The sequence below is a fragment of the Carcharhinus amblyrhynchos genome, chromosome 15 (genome assembly GCF_965287045.1).
Source record: "Carcharhinus amblyrhynchos chromosome 15, sCarAmb.v2.hapA, whole genome shotgun sequence".
NCBI classification, from domain to species: Eukaryota; Metazoa; Chordata; class Chondrichthyes; order Carcharhiniformes; family Carcharhinidae; genus Carcharhinus; species Carcharhinus amblyrhynchos.
The window spans coordinates 37,620,079-37,634,328 of record NC_137338.1 but is presented as its reverse complement, the minus strand read 5'-3'; the positions used below and the strand labels follow the sequence as shown (position 1 = coordinate 37,634,328).

Genomic DNA, 14,250 nt, shown 5'->3' with positions numbered 1-14,250 from the left:
AACTCTGGTGCGGCCGCACTTGGAGTATTGCGTACAGTTCTGGTCACCGCATTATAGGAAGGATGTGGAAGCATAGGAAAGGGCGCAGAGGAGATTTAACAGGATGTTGTCTGGTATGGTGGGAAGATCTTATGAGGAAAGGCTGAGAGACTTGAGGCTGTTTTCATTTGAGAGAAGGTTAAAAGGTGACTTAATAGAGGCATACAAGATGATCAGAAGATTAGATAGGGTGGACAGTAACAGCCTTTTTCCTCAGATGGTAATGGCTAGCACGACGGAACATAGCTTTAAATTAAGGGGTGATAGTTATAGAACAGATGTCAGAGGAAGGTCCTTTACTCCTAGAGTAGTAAGGGCGTGGAATGCCCTACCTGCAACAGTAGTGGACTCGCCAATATTAAGGGCTTTTAAATGGTCATTGGATAAACATATGGATGATATTGGAATAGTTAGGTTAGATGGGCTTTAAATTGTTTTTTTACAGGTCAGCACAACAGAGGGCCTAAGGCCCTGTACTGCGCTGTAATGTTCTATGTTCTAGTACCCATAGAGCCTTTAAAGAACTGTAACAAATTGGTTAAACACGATTTTCCTTTCATTAAACTATGCTATCATAAGAACATAAGAACATAAGAAATAGGAGCAGGAGTAGGCCATCTAGCCCTTCAAGCCTGCCCCGCCATTCAATAAGATCATGGCTGATCTGTCATGTCTCAGTTCCACATTCCCGCCCTCTCCCCATAACCCTTAATCCCCTCACTTATCAAAAACCCATCAACCCGCATCTTAAAAATATTTAGTGAGGCAGCCTCCACCACTTCAACAGGCAGAGAATTCCAGAGATTCACCACCCTTTGAGTGAAGAAGTTCCTCCTCAACTCCGTTCTAAACCGCCTCCCCTTTATCTTGAGGCTGTGTCCCCTAGTCCTACTGTCCTTTCTGAGCGGGAAGAGTCTCTCCACCTCTATCCTATCCATCCCATTCGACATCTTATACGTCTCAATGAGATCTCCCCTCATTCTTCTAAACTCTAACGAGTACAAGCCTAATTTATTCAGCCTGTCCTCATAGTTCAACCCCCTCAACTCCGGAATCAGCCTAGTAAACCTCCTCCGCACTCCCTCCAAGGCCAAAATATCCTTGCGTAAGTGCAGCGACCAAAGCTGCACACAGTACTCCAGCTGCGGCCTCACCAGTGCCCTATACAGCTGCAGCAAGACCTCCCTACTTTTGTATTCAATCCCCCTCGCTATGAAATTACTTTGAGTTTCTCCAAGTGCCCAGTTATAACATCTTCCAAGATCAATTCCAACACCTTCCCCACAACAGGCATCAATACTAACTGACCCTACTGTTTTCTGCCTCCCTCTCTTTCTAAATACAGGGGTTACATTTGTTAACTTCCTGCTTGCTGGAACATTTCCAGAATCTAAGGCATCTCCTCATCAGCTACCTCTTTTAAGACTCGAGGGTGGAGTCCATCAGGACCCGGAGACTTGTTAGCCGCATCTCCATCATTTTGATCAGTACTGCTTCTCTAATGATTGTAATTTCACCAAGTTCCTCTCTCCCCTTCACCTCCCGATTTACAAATATTACTGGAATTTATGTTTCTTCTTTTGTCCCCCTCAGAGGACAGAGGCAAAATGTTTTATTCCATAACCAATCACCAGAGCTTACTGACCATCCTCTGCTGTCAAGATAAATCCAATACTTGACTGTAGAAGAAATAATGAGTCTGAAGCCAATCTTTACTTTAAAACAAGACTATTCCCAAATCTGCAGAGTGAAGACACAGGATGGGATCCTCTGGCCTCCACACAGTATGTTTCTCGCAGTGGGAGGCTGCTGTCAATGGATTCCGCATTGACTTCACCCACCCACCACTAGGAAACCTGTGGTAGATGTGTGCCGTCAGCGGGACTGGAAGACTCCACCGGTGTGAATAGCCAGAACATTCCAGTCTATATTTTCCCATCCCGCTGTCATGAATGGAGATTTGGCTGGGTGCCAAATTCTGTGACTTCGCTGCAGCAGGAATGTGCCATGAACAGCCTGTAAAATCACGCCCACAGACCCTTCCAGTTCTTGTTAAGTTGAACGTAAACACCTTTTTATACACTTGTAATGAAGGTCTAATCCTTCCCCAGTTGGGGACACCTACTCCTAATTATCAACTTAAAGCATGAACACATTAACATGCAAACTTTATTAGTGGGAGGCGATGGCCTAGTGGTATTATCACTACACTATTAATCCAGAAAGTCAGCTAATGTTCTGGGGACTCAGGTTTGAATCCCACCACGGCAGTTGGTGGAATTTGAATTCAATAAAAAAAATCTGGAATTAAGAATCTACTGATGACCATGAAATCATTGTCGATTGTTGGAAAAACACATCTGGTTCACTAATGTCCTTTAGGGAAGGAAATCTGCCATCCTTACCTGGTCTGTCCTACATGTAACTCCAGAGCCACAGCAATGTGGTTGACTCTCAACTGCCCTCCAAGAGCAACTAGGGATGGGCAATAAATGCTGGCCCAGCCAGCAATGTTCGTGTCCCACAAAGAAATTTAAAAAAAACTTTGTTAGAATCCACTATTTCAGGTAGCATTTGCTGAATATTTGGAATGAACAACTCAGGGAGGAAATTGAGGCTGATAAAATCAGTTATTTTAAAGCGAAGCTGAAGACTTGTTCAGCAAGAAAAGGAAGTGAGTGGTTACAGGTGAAACTGTGTATGCTCCTTTTGAAATCTGGATGGAATGAAGTAGTCCTTTTCAGGTCTGTACATTCAGGAATTGCCTAGCGCTTGGAGAATGCAGAAGTTCTTTGGCAAACTGACTGCCTTTCACTAATTTTAGCTCTCTGCTTGATTGGCAAGGAGTGCAGGAGTAGTTAAAATTAAACTGCTCCATTTCGTGTTGAGTCCCCATTTGAACTTGATTAGGGGAGGCTGAACTCTGATGTAGCATGACACACATTGCTGTCCTGAGTTCAATTTGTACAGACTGAATTTCATCCCATTTGTTTCATATCTGAGTGTGTTATTTATCACTTTATTTAATAGGTCTAACTGTGTCTGCCGTAGTAAAAGACTGACAGAAAGCACCAAGTGCCTCTCACAAATAGAAAGCAATTACTATGCCTAAATATATTGCACTTATTTATAATACAGCCTTCCTTATTTTTTAACCAAATAGGATTGTGTATTTGGGTAGGTTGGAATGGATCTTGGAAAGTAATTGATGTTCATAGCCCAAGTTCAATTGAATATTTATAACTGGCTATTTTTTCATAATCTTTACACTTGGCAGGCTAAATCCATAAGTACTTTAAACTCAATTATAAACATAGAATTCTTAGTAAAAGTTAGAAAACGTTTTAAGATATATTATTTCAATAAATATACCAACATTGTAGGCACTACCTTCAAACCCAAAATAAATGAGTGAACACTCCATGTTGCAAAAACCTTGGAACAAGGCAAAAAAACTCCCCCAAAGCATCAGGTTTGCTGTTTCCACAGAGCCCATTCATTCTACTATCCATCTAACTACGATGTCCCATTGTATAGCTCACGATAACTTTGATGATATACCTTTATAAGATGGCAACAGTATACCATGGCCAGAATTCTCCAACCTCATCAGCGACTGGGATTCTCCAGTCCCTTTGCTGTGAATGGAGATTTGGCCAAGCGCCAAATTTTCTGTTCTCACTGGCATCGACAGCGGAGAATTCCGGCCCATATCCACACCAAAATCTCAATTATAGACTGTGGTCACGCAGTTTGATCCAGGATTTTTGAAGCTCAGAAGTAACCAGTATTTTAAGTTTACTTTGCATCTGTAACAACATCCAGTATCCGGCATCTCACATCCATATTGGAAGATCTATATTGGCAAATACAGTAAATTGGATGATACAGCGTTTCATGTTTATAGAAGCATTATTTGCAGCAAAATGGATCAACTCAAACCCTAACATTTTCTTACCTGTCTGTAGTACACTAGTTGCTCAACCTCATTCACTTTGTAGGTCTCCAAGCCCAACTCCTTTGACAGGCGTAGGATTCGGTTTTGAGTTGGACCCACATAAGCTCCACCCAGGTCCACATACTTTACATTGTTATTCTGGCAAAAAAATGTAAAAAAGTGATGCAATTAAAATTCTGCTGAAGATACAATTAATAATCTCATAGCATTGCCCTGCTGCATAGGCTGTCATAATTTGTAAGCCTTTCGGGCAGTTTGGGCTGTGCGTGTAATTACAATTAGCATGTAAAACCCTGCAAGTGCATGAAGTGAACACATTCAGTAGCAACTTAATCTAGTTACAGCTACACTTATTACTTTGGTTCTCGAAGGATATGCAGAATTAGGATGTTTGGGACTATAAGGGTTGACATGGGATTGGGGAAAGAGTACCACTCACATTATGATGTAGAGAGTCATATGGGAGTGGTAGAGTGTAGTGGTGTGTCTGTTAGAAGTTGGCATAAAAACAGCACTGAATCCTGTATGTATGCATGAGTTATGTGTTATTAATAAACAATTATTGTTTGACCATGTAAGCCTCTAGACGTTTTCAAGCGACAACATATGATGTTATATGGTGGCAGCAGGAGAAAGACCCCAAAATTCCTAAGAATGAAAAAGTAAAGAAATTGCAGTCTGGCCTCAGAGAGGTGTGCCTAAATTGAAGATCCCAAATATACAGCTGGCGATTACAAGCATGGAGGCTGAAGGGCAGAGGAAAGATCCACTCTGCGGTGTAAACAGGCTTGACGTATATGTGTGGAGGTCCATTACAACGCCTGATCAAAAGCAAAGCAGAGTCAATGGACCGAGCTGTAGTGCAAAAGGGCGAGCAAACTCCAAAGAATGCTGGAAATGAGCTTTTAAATGTAGAGCAATAATCTGGTAGCGCTGGCAGATCAATTGTTATAAGGAGCAGGTTTGAAGAATGCTGCTCAGATCCAGATATGGCACCTAAATGTTTGACGACTATGTGTGAATGAAACAAGAGATGCTAAAGAGAAATCAAAGTAGAATAAAAAAATGATTACGTTCCAAGCTTAGGAACGTAACTGGCTGGGCCAAACTTATATAGTCCAAAGATGTGCAGGTTAGGTTGATTGGCCATGCTAAGAAATTGCCCCTTAGTGCCCAGGAATGCGAGGGTTAGAGGGATTAGTGGGTATAATGTATGGGAGTAGGGCCTGGGTGGGATTGTGGTCGGTGCAGACTCGATGGGCTGAAGGGCCTCTTTCTGCACTGTAGGGTTCTATGATTCTATGATATTTACTGTAATTCAAAACTTCTCTATAACTGCAATGTGAGCCCACCAAATCTCGACAATGGCGAGAAGAAATAAAACGGTTCCTGTGATGTCATTCAAAATTAAAGCTGTATTTCCCTGGCTGAGAACAGCCATGGATGGTAAATCAACATCTTCAGACCAATTAAGGTAGACCGAGGGGTCAGACTAGGTGCAAAATTGGACATTATGGAGAAGATTATAAAGACATATAATAGCATCAAACTTGAATGAGAAAACTAAGGTGGAAAAATGAATATGCCATAAAATTCAGCAGGTCCAATAGCCAAAAGCATAATTGACAGAAAAGGTATAAATGTATCTTCTGCTAATCTTGAAGGGGTCATGAAGTCCTTTGGCATCTATTTTAACTGAAGAAGCAAAATTGAACAAGTGTGTGAATATATATGTTAATTATTAAATATTTTGGTGGAAAATTGTTATTCTATAATGAAGGCCATCTGTGTGTGCGCACATATATATCTGTGAAAATTATTTCCTTAAGCTGGGAAAACATTAATGGAGACCTTTTATCTGGAAGGGTTGAGGGAAAGGGACTAAAGGTCCTTTGGTGAATGCAATTGTGAGGAGACTTTCCTGGTCAACTGGTTTATACGTAAATAGATTAAGTTTAGACAATGGAATTGTAAGGTTAGAAATTATATTTAAGGAGAGAGGTTGACAGCTTAGAAATTGGCTTTGTGAGGAAGACCCGTGCATCATGTTTTTATGATGCAGATTGACTGACACCATTACTTTAAACTAACTTTCTTAATAATAGGACAGGAACACACAACTGTAAGACATCTGTAGCCTCATTACAACCTACACTTAGATGTGCTGTCTGACCTTTGACTCCTAGATTGGGTGGCCCTATGAAGTACAATCTGCACTTAAATGCGCCATTTGATCTTTACCCCACAGGCCAAGTGGTCCAATGAAGCAGAGTGTACCTTACTGGATCTAACACAGGAAATCACTACCACAACCACCCTACTATCAGGACATTAAACAAAAAAAACTTCAGATTTTAAAATAGACCACGAGTGTAGTCCACTCAAGTTGGTCCTCAATTCTTTCATACTTTGTTTCATTCAGTCTGTTTTGCCTTTTACTAATCTGTTTGTTTTTACAATTCCTCTACTGGATGTTCTGGATGGTGACAGAGATGATTTTAAGGACAAGGGACCTTTCATTCCTTAGACAGTTTTCAGGACTCTAAGGCTTTGTCTGTTTATCTATTGCTTCACTGGTGAATTCTGGTTCTTGATCTTCAACTACATGTTCTGGCTCAGAGCAGGGTCATGCTTCATTTGTTCTCTGAGGAATTTCCGATTTCTCCTGTATTGTTGTCCATTTGGAGTCTGCACAATGTAAGAACTTGGCACTCCAGTGATTCCTGTAACAGCAGGATTCCAGATCCCTTCCTGCTGAGTCCTCTCTGTCTTTCCCATGTTCAGTTCAGACCAAGATTGGGCTCCTCGATCATAATACTGCTTCTGCAGTTTGAGAAGTTCCTGTAGGTTGTAGCTCACTGACTGTGGAAATAGCAATTGGAAACTTTCTTAGTCTGTTCCCATCTGGAGTTGCACAGGAGATGATCCTCCCTTCAATGGAATATTCTTGAAATGTAGCAGAGCCAGGGAGGGGTCTTTTCCATCCGCTTTCCCCTTCTTTAATAGGCTTTTAATATCATTCCACCATTCCTTTGGATTGTGGATATTTGGGACTCGATGCAGTGTGACAAAACTCCCAGTCCCGTGCAAATTTGTAAACTCAATGCCTGAGAATTGCAGATGGTTGTCTGAGATGAGCACTTCAGGTATGCCATGGTGAGCAAAAACTGATTGAGGAATGATTTATTACAGTGATATTCTTACTGTCCTTTCTCCACAGCACAGACTCAAAACTCTTTGAGAATTAATCTACTGCTAGTAGGTACTCACTGTAGTCAAATGTGAACACGTCCATGCCAGATTTCTGCCAGAGCCTCTCTGGAACACTGTGTAGTTGAAGTAGTTCTTTTTGTTGAGATTTACTGTGCTTTTGACACACTACATGTACATTCACCATTTCCCCAAATTGTGCTTCCATTCCAGGCCCTACATCTTGAGCTCTCCTCCTGTGTGTTTCTATGCCGAGGTGACTTTCATGTATGTAACATTTCTTTCCTCAGTACTGCAGAAATTATTATTCTTTCTTGCTTAAAAAGAATTCCTTCTGTTTTGTGAAATTCCTCAGCGAAGCTCCAGTTGTCCTGTACAGCAGAAGGGGCTCCACTGCGATGTGTGGGCCAGCCAGTTTGCTCAGTTCACTCTGGGTGGCACTGCTTTCAGTCGGTTCCAGTTTGGGTACAGACTCAGCTAAGTTCTTTGTCAGCGTGTGAAGCTGCACTGTCTTCTGGCATCTTTGATGGATCTCTTTGGATCGTTTCTGGCCTTCTTATATAGATCAGTGTCACCTGACTTGAATGCCTCAGACCTGGCCTTCAGCAAGCAGTGGATATCACTGTTCATCCATGATTTCTGGTTGGGGAACACATGGATGTGCTTTCTTGACACACAGTCTTCTACACACTTTCTGATGAAGTCAGTTACTGTAGTGGTGTACTCGTTCAGGCTGGTTGCAGAGTTTTTAAATACTGACCAGTCCACTAACTCCAAGCTCTAACCCTTAAACAGCTGCTTCACTGTTCTATGGAACATCTCAGGAGCTGAGTTAATACCAAAATGTAGACGTAAAAACTTGTAATGTCCGCATGGTGTGTTGAAGGTATAGAGCTAGGAGCTGTGTTTATCCAGCTTGATCTGCCAGAAGCTTAAACTCACATACAAGATGAATAGTATTTAGAATCAGCCAGCTTACATGTGATCTCTTCTACCGTAGGCGACTGATAATGCTGTCTTTGTTCTGCCTGGTTCAGGTTTCTGGAACACAGGCAGACTCGCAGAATGCCATCTGATTTTCCTGTAAGAAACTTGAGGGACCAACAAAGTGGGTTAATCCAATTGCAATTGATGTTGTGAAGTTCCTCCATTCTGTCCAGCTCTGCTTTCAGTCGCTCTCTCAGCATTGCTGATATTTTCCTGGGCCGGTGGATTTTGGCTGTCATGGTTTGGTCAATCTTGAAGGTGTGTACTCCTTTCGGCAACCAATTCCATGGAACACATCTTTGTACTCATTCAGGGTGTCATCAGTGGTGATAGTCATTATTCTCTTGATTAACACCAGATTTTCACAAGCTTTGTTTCCAAGAATGGGCGTTGTATCATTTTCCACCCGAAAAAATGGAAGTGTTAGAGACCGTTCTCTGTAATTCACTAATTTCGCAGTAGCTTTCTGCAGCAATTCCTTCACCGGTGTAATGGATAGATACACTTTTGTTTTGATTAATTGTTTTCCTTTGCTTATCTTATGATACAAGCTTATGGGATTGACATTTGCCTTTACAGCTATGTCAAGCTTAAAATTCACCATGCTGGCAATTTTTTAACCAACCTTTCATTTGTCTTCTTTTGAATTTGCTATTATCGCACCAATGAAAAATTCAGATTCTGGTCTGCGTCATCATCTGAAATTGTGCGCACCTTCTTTGATTTATGCATCTTAGCAACGCGATTCAGTTTATTACAGTTTGTAAACTGCTTTTGGTAGGCTGGACAACTACATAATAAGTGCTCTGTGCTACATCAACTGCATTTAAATGTTTTAATAGCAGTTTTGTTCTTTTTACATTCAGGCTAATTGTTTTTCCTCAGTGCTGTTTTTGTTTAATTGCATGTAACTGCTTAAGCATGTGCAGTTCAACAGCTTCCCTCATCTGTTTAATCTGGCATTTTGTTGTTTCTGCAGATATGTATTGCATTCTCCTGTGTGAGATCCACTTCTCTCAAAAGTCGTTCTCTCAGAGGATCATTTGCAATCTTGCAAATTATTCTACCTTTGACCCTTTGGTCCCATGAAGTCCAAAATGTACCATATTGTTGCCAATTCAGGAGACCACTACCACAATCACTCTATTATCATGACACTCCGAATTGGGATCAGATTGGGATCAAAATGACTGCAGTACAGCTTTCTGCTGATTGACTTAAACAGGCTAAGCTACTAGTACAGTATAAAATTGAGATGCAATTTCTGGCTACAACCTGAGATGGTGTCATTAAAGTATCTGCAATCCAGTGATTGTGACATAGATATCAATTCATAACTACAGTTTCCATATGAACCACCCAGAAGCACTGTAGAGATGGAAGTTATAAACTTTCCAAAAGTGATAAGGGCAAAATGAATGGCTGTGGAGGAGAAATGTTTTTAGTCAGACTCTGAAATGACAGCAAAAATGGTTGGTACGAAACTCAAAGAAATTGGTATTCAGAAGGATAATAAAGAAAAATGTGATGCCCTGAATGCTCCGTCTCTTGGTGTCGTCAGCACCAAAACTGAAATACATCCAGATACAAATCCATCATTAACCTACTGCAATTCTTCTCCCGACTCTCTCCTCTGCCATGTCAAGCAAGTTTGGGAGCACTAATAAAACTCCTGATAGATTTACTGACAATGGAAGGGATGAAAATGCAGTTCTTGTTTGTTCTTGAAAAGATTGCAACTAATTAAAAGCAGCAACACTTTTTCAAAGTTAGGAAGAAGGATGAATGATGTTTGAAGCACCATTAACAGCACAAACTGTGGTCAGGAAGCCTCCAAATTGCAGGTTATCCGAAGGGAGGTAGGAGCTCTGACCTCAAGAACCCCCTCATGCAACAGTAATGAATTTGGAGAAATTTTTACTCATCCTTTCAAGCTTGTATGGTGGGTGGAGGGTATGTGAAAAAGATGGGGCCAAGGGAAGGGAAGGGTTACATAGATAAGAAGTGAGACAGAGAAAGGAGACAGAAGTGCAGAAAATGTCCCGAGGAGTTTATCTTTGCTCTCCAGGGTGATCCTGGAGTAGTTTGTGGTTTCAGCAGAGCAAAACGAGGCCCAATTACACTGACTATCATCCAGCTAAAATTAGTGAAGCAGCTTTGCACCCGACACATTCATGACCCTTAGGTTTGAAGATGCCAAGATGGGCACAATACCAGAAGAAGCAGGATGGAAGAGGTGCTGATTTTGCTCACATTGTGAGTATTAAAAGGTGAAAATGAAAAACTGATAAAGAGGATGAAGGCTGCAGAAATAGTGGGGAAAATTTTAAACCCCAAAACAGGTAGGTTTGGATTGGGTGGGAAGTTAAAACTTCAGAAATTCCAAATCTGAACACAACCTGCCTGGGGCAAGCCCACCTCTGGTTTTAACGGAGATAGGGTAGGCGGGGCTGGGGGTCAGACAGCGAGTGACCTATTCATTGTCATGATGTGGATGTGCCGGCGTTGGACTGGGGTAAACACAGTCAAAAGTCTGACAACACCAGGTTTAAGTCCAACCGGTTTATTTGATAGTAAACTCACTAGCTTTCGAGGGGTTTCCCTCTTCTTCAGGTGAATGGAGAGTTCTGGCCTCAGACAGAGCATATAAAGCACAGACAGTTTAGGGATTACTGATTAGAATGCGAATCTTTACACCTAACCTGCTGTTCAAGTCCTAAAGTGGCCGACAACGTGAGTGGAAGGAGCACTGATCACAGGTTAAAGAGATGTGTATTGTCTCCAGACAGGACAGTAAGTGAGGTTTTACAAACCCAGGCAAGTCATGGGTTTACAGATAGTGCGACATGAACCCAAGATCCCTGTTGAGACCGTCCTCATGTGTGCGGAACTTGGCTATCAGTCTCTGTTCAGCGACTCTGCGCTGTCGTGTGTCATGAAGGCTGCCTTGGAGAATGCTGCCTACTCCTGCTCCTATTTCTTATGTTCTTATGAAGGTCAGAGGCTGAATGCCCGTGACCACTGAAGTGTTCACCAACAGGAAGGGAACAGTCTTGCCTGGTGGTTGTCGAGCGTTGTTCATTCATCCGTTGTCGTAGCGTCTGCATGGTCTCCCCAATGTACCATGCTTCGAGACATCCTTTCTTGCAACGTATCAGGTAGACAATGTTGGCCGAGTTGCAAGAGTATTTACCGTGTACCTGGTGGATGGAATTCTCAAGTGTGATGATGGTATCCATGTTGATGATCTGGCATGTCTTGCAGAGGTTGCTGTGGCAGGGTTGTGTGGTATTGTGGTCACTGTTCTCCTGAAGGCTGGGTAGTTTGCTGCGAACAATGGTCTGTTTGAGGTTGCGTGGTTGTCTGAAGGCAAGAAGTAGGGGTGTGGGGATGGCCCTGGCGAGATGTTCGTCTTCATCAATGATATGTTGAAGACTCCGGAGAAGATGTCGTAGCTTCTCCGCTCCAGGGAAGTACTGGACGACGAAGGGTACTCTGTCCACTGTGTCCCGTGTTTGTCTTCTGAGGAGGTCGGTGCGGTTTTTTGCTGTGGCGCTTCGGAACTGTCGATCAATGAGTCGAGCGCCATATCCTGTTCTTATGAGGGCATCTTTCAGCATCTGGAGGTGTCTGTCACAAACCTCCTCATCTGAGCAGATCCTGTGTATATGGAGGGCTTGTCCGTAGGGGATGGCTTCTTTAACGTGTTTAGGGTGGAAGCTGGAGAAGTGGAGTATCGTGAGATTGTCTGTGGGCTTGCGGTACAGTGAGGTGCTGAGGTGACCGTCCTTGATGGAGATGCGTGTGTCCAAGAATGCAACCGATTCTGGGGAATAGTCCATGGTGAGTCTGATGGTGGGGTGGAATTTGTTGATATCATCATATAGTTGGTTCAGTGATTGTTCACCATGAGGCCAAAGGAAGAAAATGTCATCGATGTATCTAGTGTACAGCATCGGTTGAAGATTCTGTGCAGTGAAGAAGTCTTGTTCGAACCTGTGCATGAAGATGTTGGCATATTGAGGTGCAAATTTGGTCCCCATGGCTGTCCATCCCCTGGTGGACAGAGTACCCTTCGTTGTCCAGTACTTCCCCGGAGCGGAGAAGCTACGACATCTTCTCCGGAGTCTTCAACATATCATTGATGAAGACGAACATCTCGCCAGGGCCATCCCCACACCCCCACTTCTTGCCTTCAGACAACCACGCAACCTCAAACAGACCATTGTTCGCAGCAAACTACCCAGCCTTCAGGAGAACAGTGACCACAATACCACACAACCCTGCCACAGCAACCTCTGCAAGACATGCCGGATCATCGACATGGATACCATCATCACACTTGAGAATACCATCCACCAGGTACACGATAAATACTCTTGCAACTCAGCCAACATTGTCTACCTGATACGTTGCAAGAAAGGATGTCCCGAAGCATGGTACATTGGGGAGACCATGCAGACACTACGACAACGGGTGAATGAACATCGCTCGACAATCACCAGGCAAGACTGTTCTCTTCCTGTTGGCGAAACTTCAGTGGTCACGGGCATTCAGCCTCTGACCTTCGGGTAAGCATTCTCCAAGGCGGCCTTCACGACACACGACAGCGCAGAGTCGCTGAGCAGAGACTGATAGCCAAGTTCCGCACACATGAGGACGGTCTCAACAGGGATCTTGGGTTCATGTCGCACTATCTGTAACCCCCGTGACTTGCCTGGGTTTGCAAAACCTCACTTACTGTACTGTCTGGAGACAATACACATCTCTTTAACCCGTGATCAGTGCTCCTTCCACTCACATTGTCGGCCACTTTACGACTTGAACAGCAGGTTAGGTGTAAAGATTCGCATTCTAATCAGTAATCTCTAAACTGTCTGTGCTTTATATGCTCTGTCTGAGGCCAGAACTCTCCATTCACCTGAAGAAGAGGGAAACCCCTCAAAAGCTAGTGAGTTTACTATCAAATAAATGGTTGGACTTAAACCTGGTGTTGTCAGACTTTTGACTATTCATTCTCAACAGGCAGGTTCCTAATTTAAGTATTTAAGAAGGCAGCTTGCATGCCTCGTTTCAGCTTTAACATTGGGTGACTGGTCTCGATAGAAGTGGGAAGGAAGTTTAGCAATGTGTTGAATGAAGAAACTAAAGGATAGATGAAACAATAGGAGATAAGGGCAGCCAGGATTTAATTACACTGGTGAGTAGGATGTGGTTCAGTGTTTAGTTGTAGTTTACAGCAATTTGACTCCAGAACAGGGGAGCAGCAACTGGTTGAAATTTTGTTTCCTGAAGAAAGGAGGACTTCTAACAAGGAATTGATCCTCTAGGTATTGCCAAACTGAGCAGAGAGAGAGAGAGAAAAAGGAATGCAGAAACTCCAGAGTTAAAGGACATTACAACAGGGAAGTCCTGATCCAAGGCAGCCATACATGTTTAGTCAACACGGCTTTGTCAAGGGCAGGTCGTGCCTTACGAGCCTAGTTGAGTTCTTTGAGAATGTGACTGACACATTGACGAAGGAAGAGCGGTAGACGTGGTTTACATGGACTTCAGCAAGGCGTTTGATAAGGTCCCCCATGCAAGACTTCTTGAGAAGGTGAGGGGCTGTTGCCTTGTGGATCCAGAACTGGCTTGCCTGCAGAAGGCAGAGAGTGGTTGTGGATGAGTCTTTTTCTGCATGGAGGTTGGTCACCAGTGGAGTGCCCCAGGGATCTGTTCTAGGACCCTTGCTGTTTGTCATTTTCATAAATGACCTGGATGAGGAAGTGGAGGGATGGGTTAGTAAGTTTGCAGACGATACGAAGGTTGGTGGTGTTGTGGATGGTCTGAAGGGATGTCAGAAGTTGCAGCGGGACATAGATAGGATGCAAGACTGGGCGGAGAAGTGGCAGATCAACTTCAACGCAGATAAATGTGTAGTGGTCCATTTTGGCAGGACCAATGGGATGAAGGAATACAATATCAAGGGTAGGAGTCTTAGCTGTGATGAAGAGTAGAAGGATCTTGGGGTCCGGGTCCATCGGACGCTTAAATCGGCCTCGCAGGTGGAGGAT

The 14,250-nt window shown here is 43.1% G+C and overlaps 1 protein-coding gene across 1 annotated transcript in view; it reads right to left on the bottom strand.

Annotated features, from left to right (window-relative positions):
• The window catches only part of mao (monoamine oxidase), a 160,968-nt gene that overhangs the window by 94,200 nt on the left and 52,518 nt on the right, over nt 1-14,250 (bottom strand). The window contains exon 3 of the mRNA XM_080203830.1: nt 3,998-4,135. Within this exon, the coding sequence (XP_080059956.1) occupies nt 3,998-4,135 (138 nt within the window). The remainder of the gene's footprint in view (nt 1-3,997; nt 4,136-14,250) is intronic.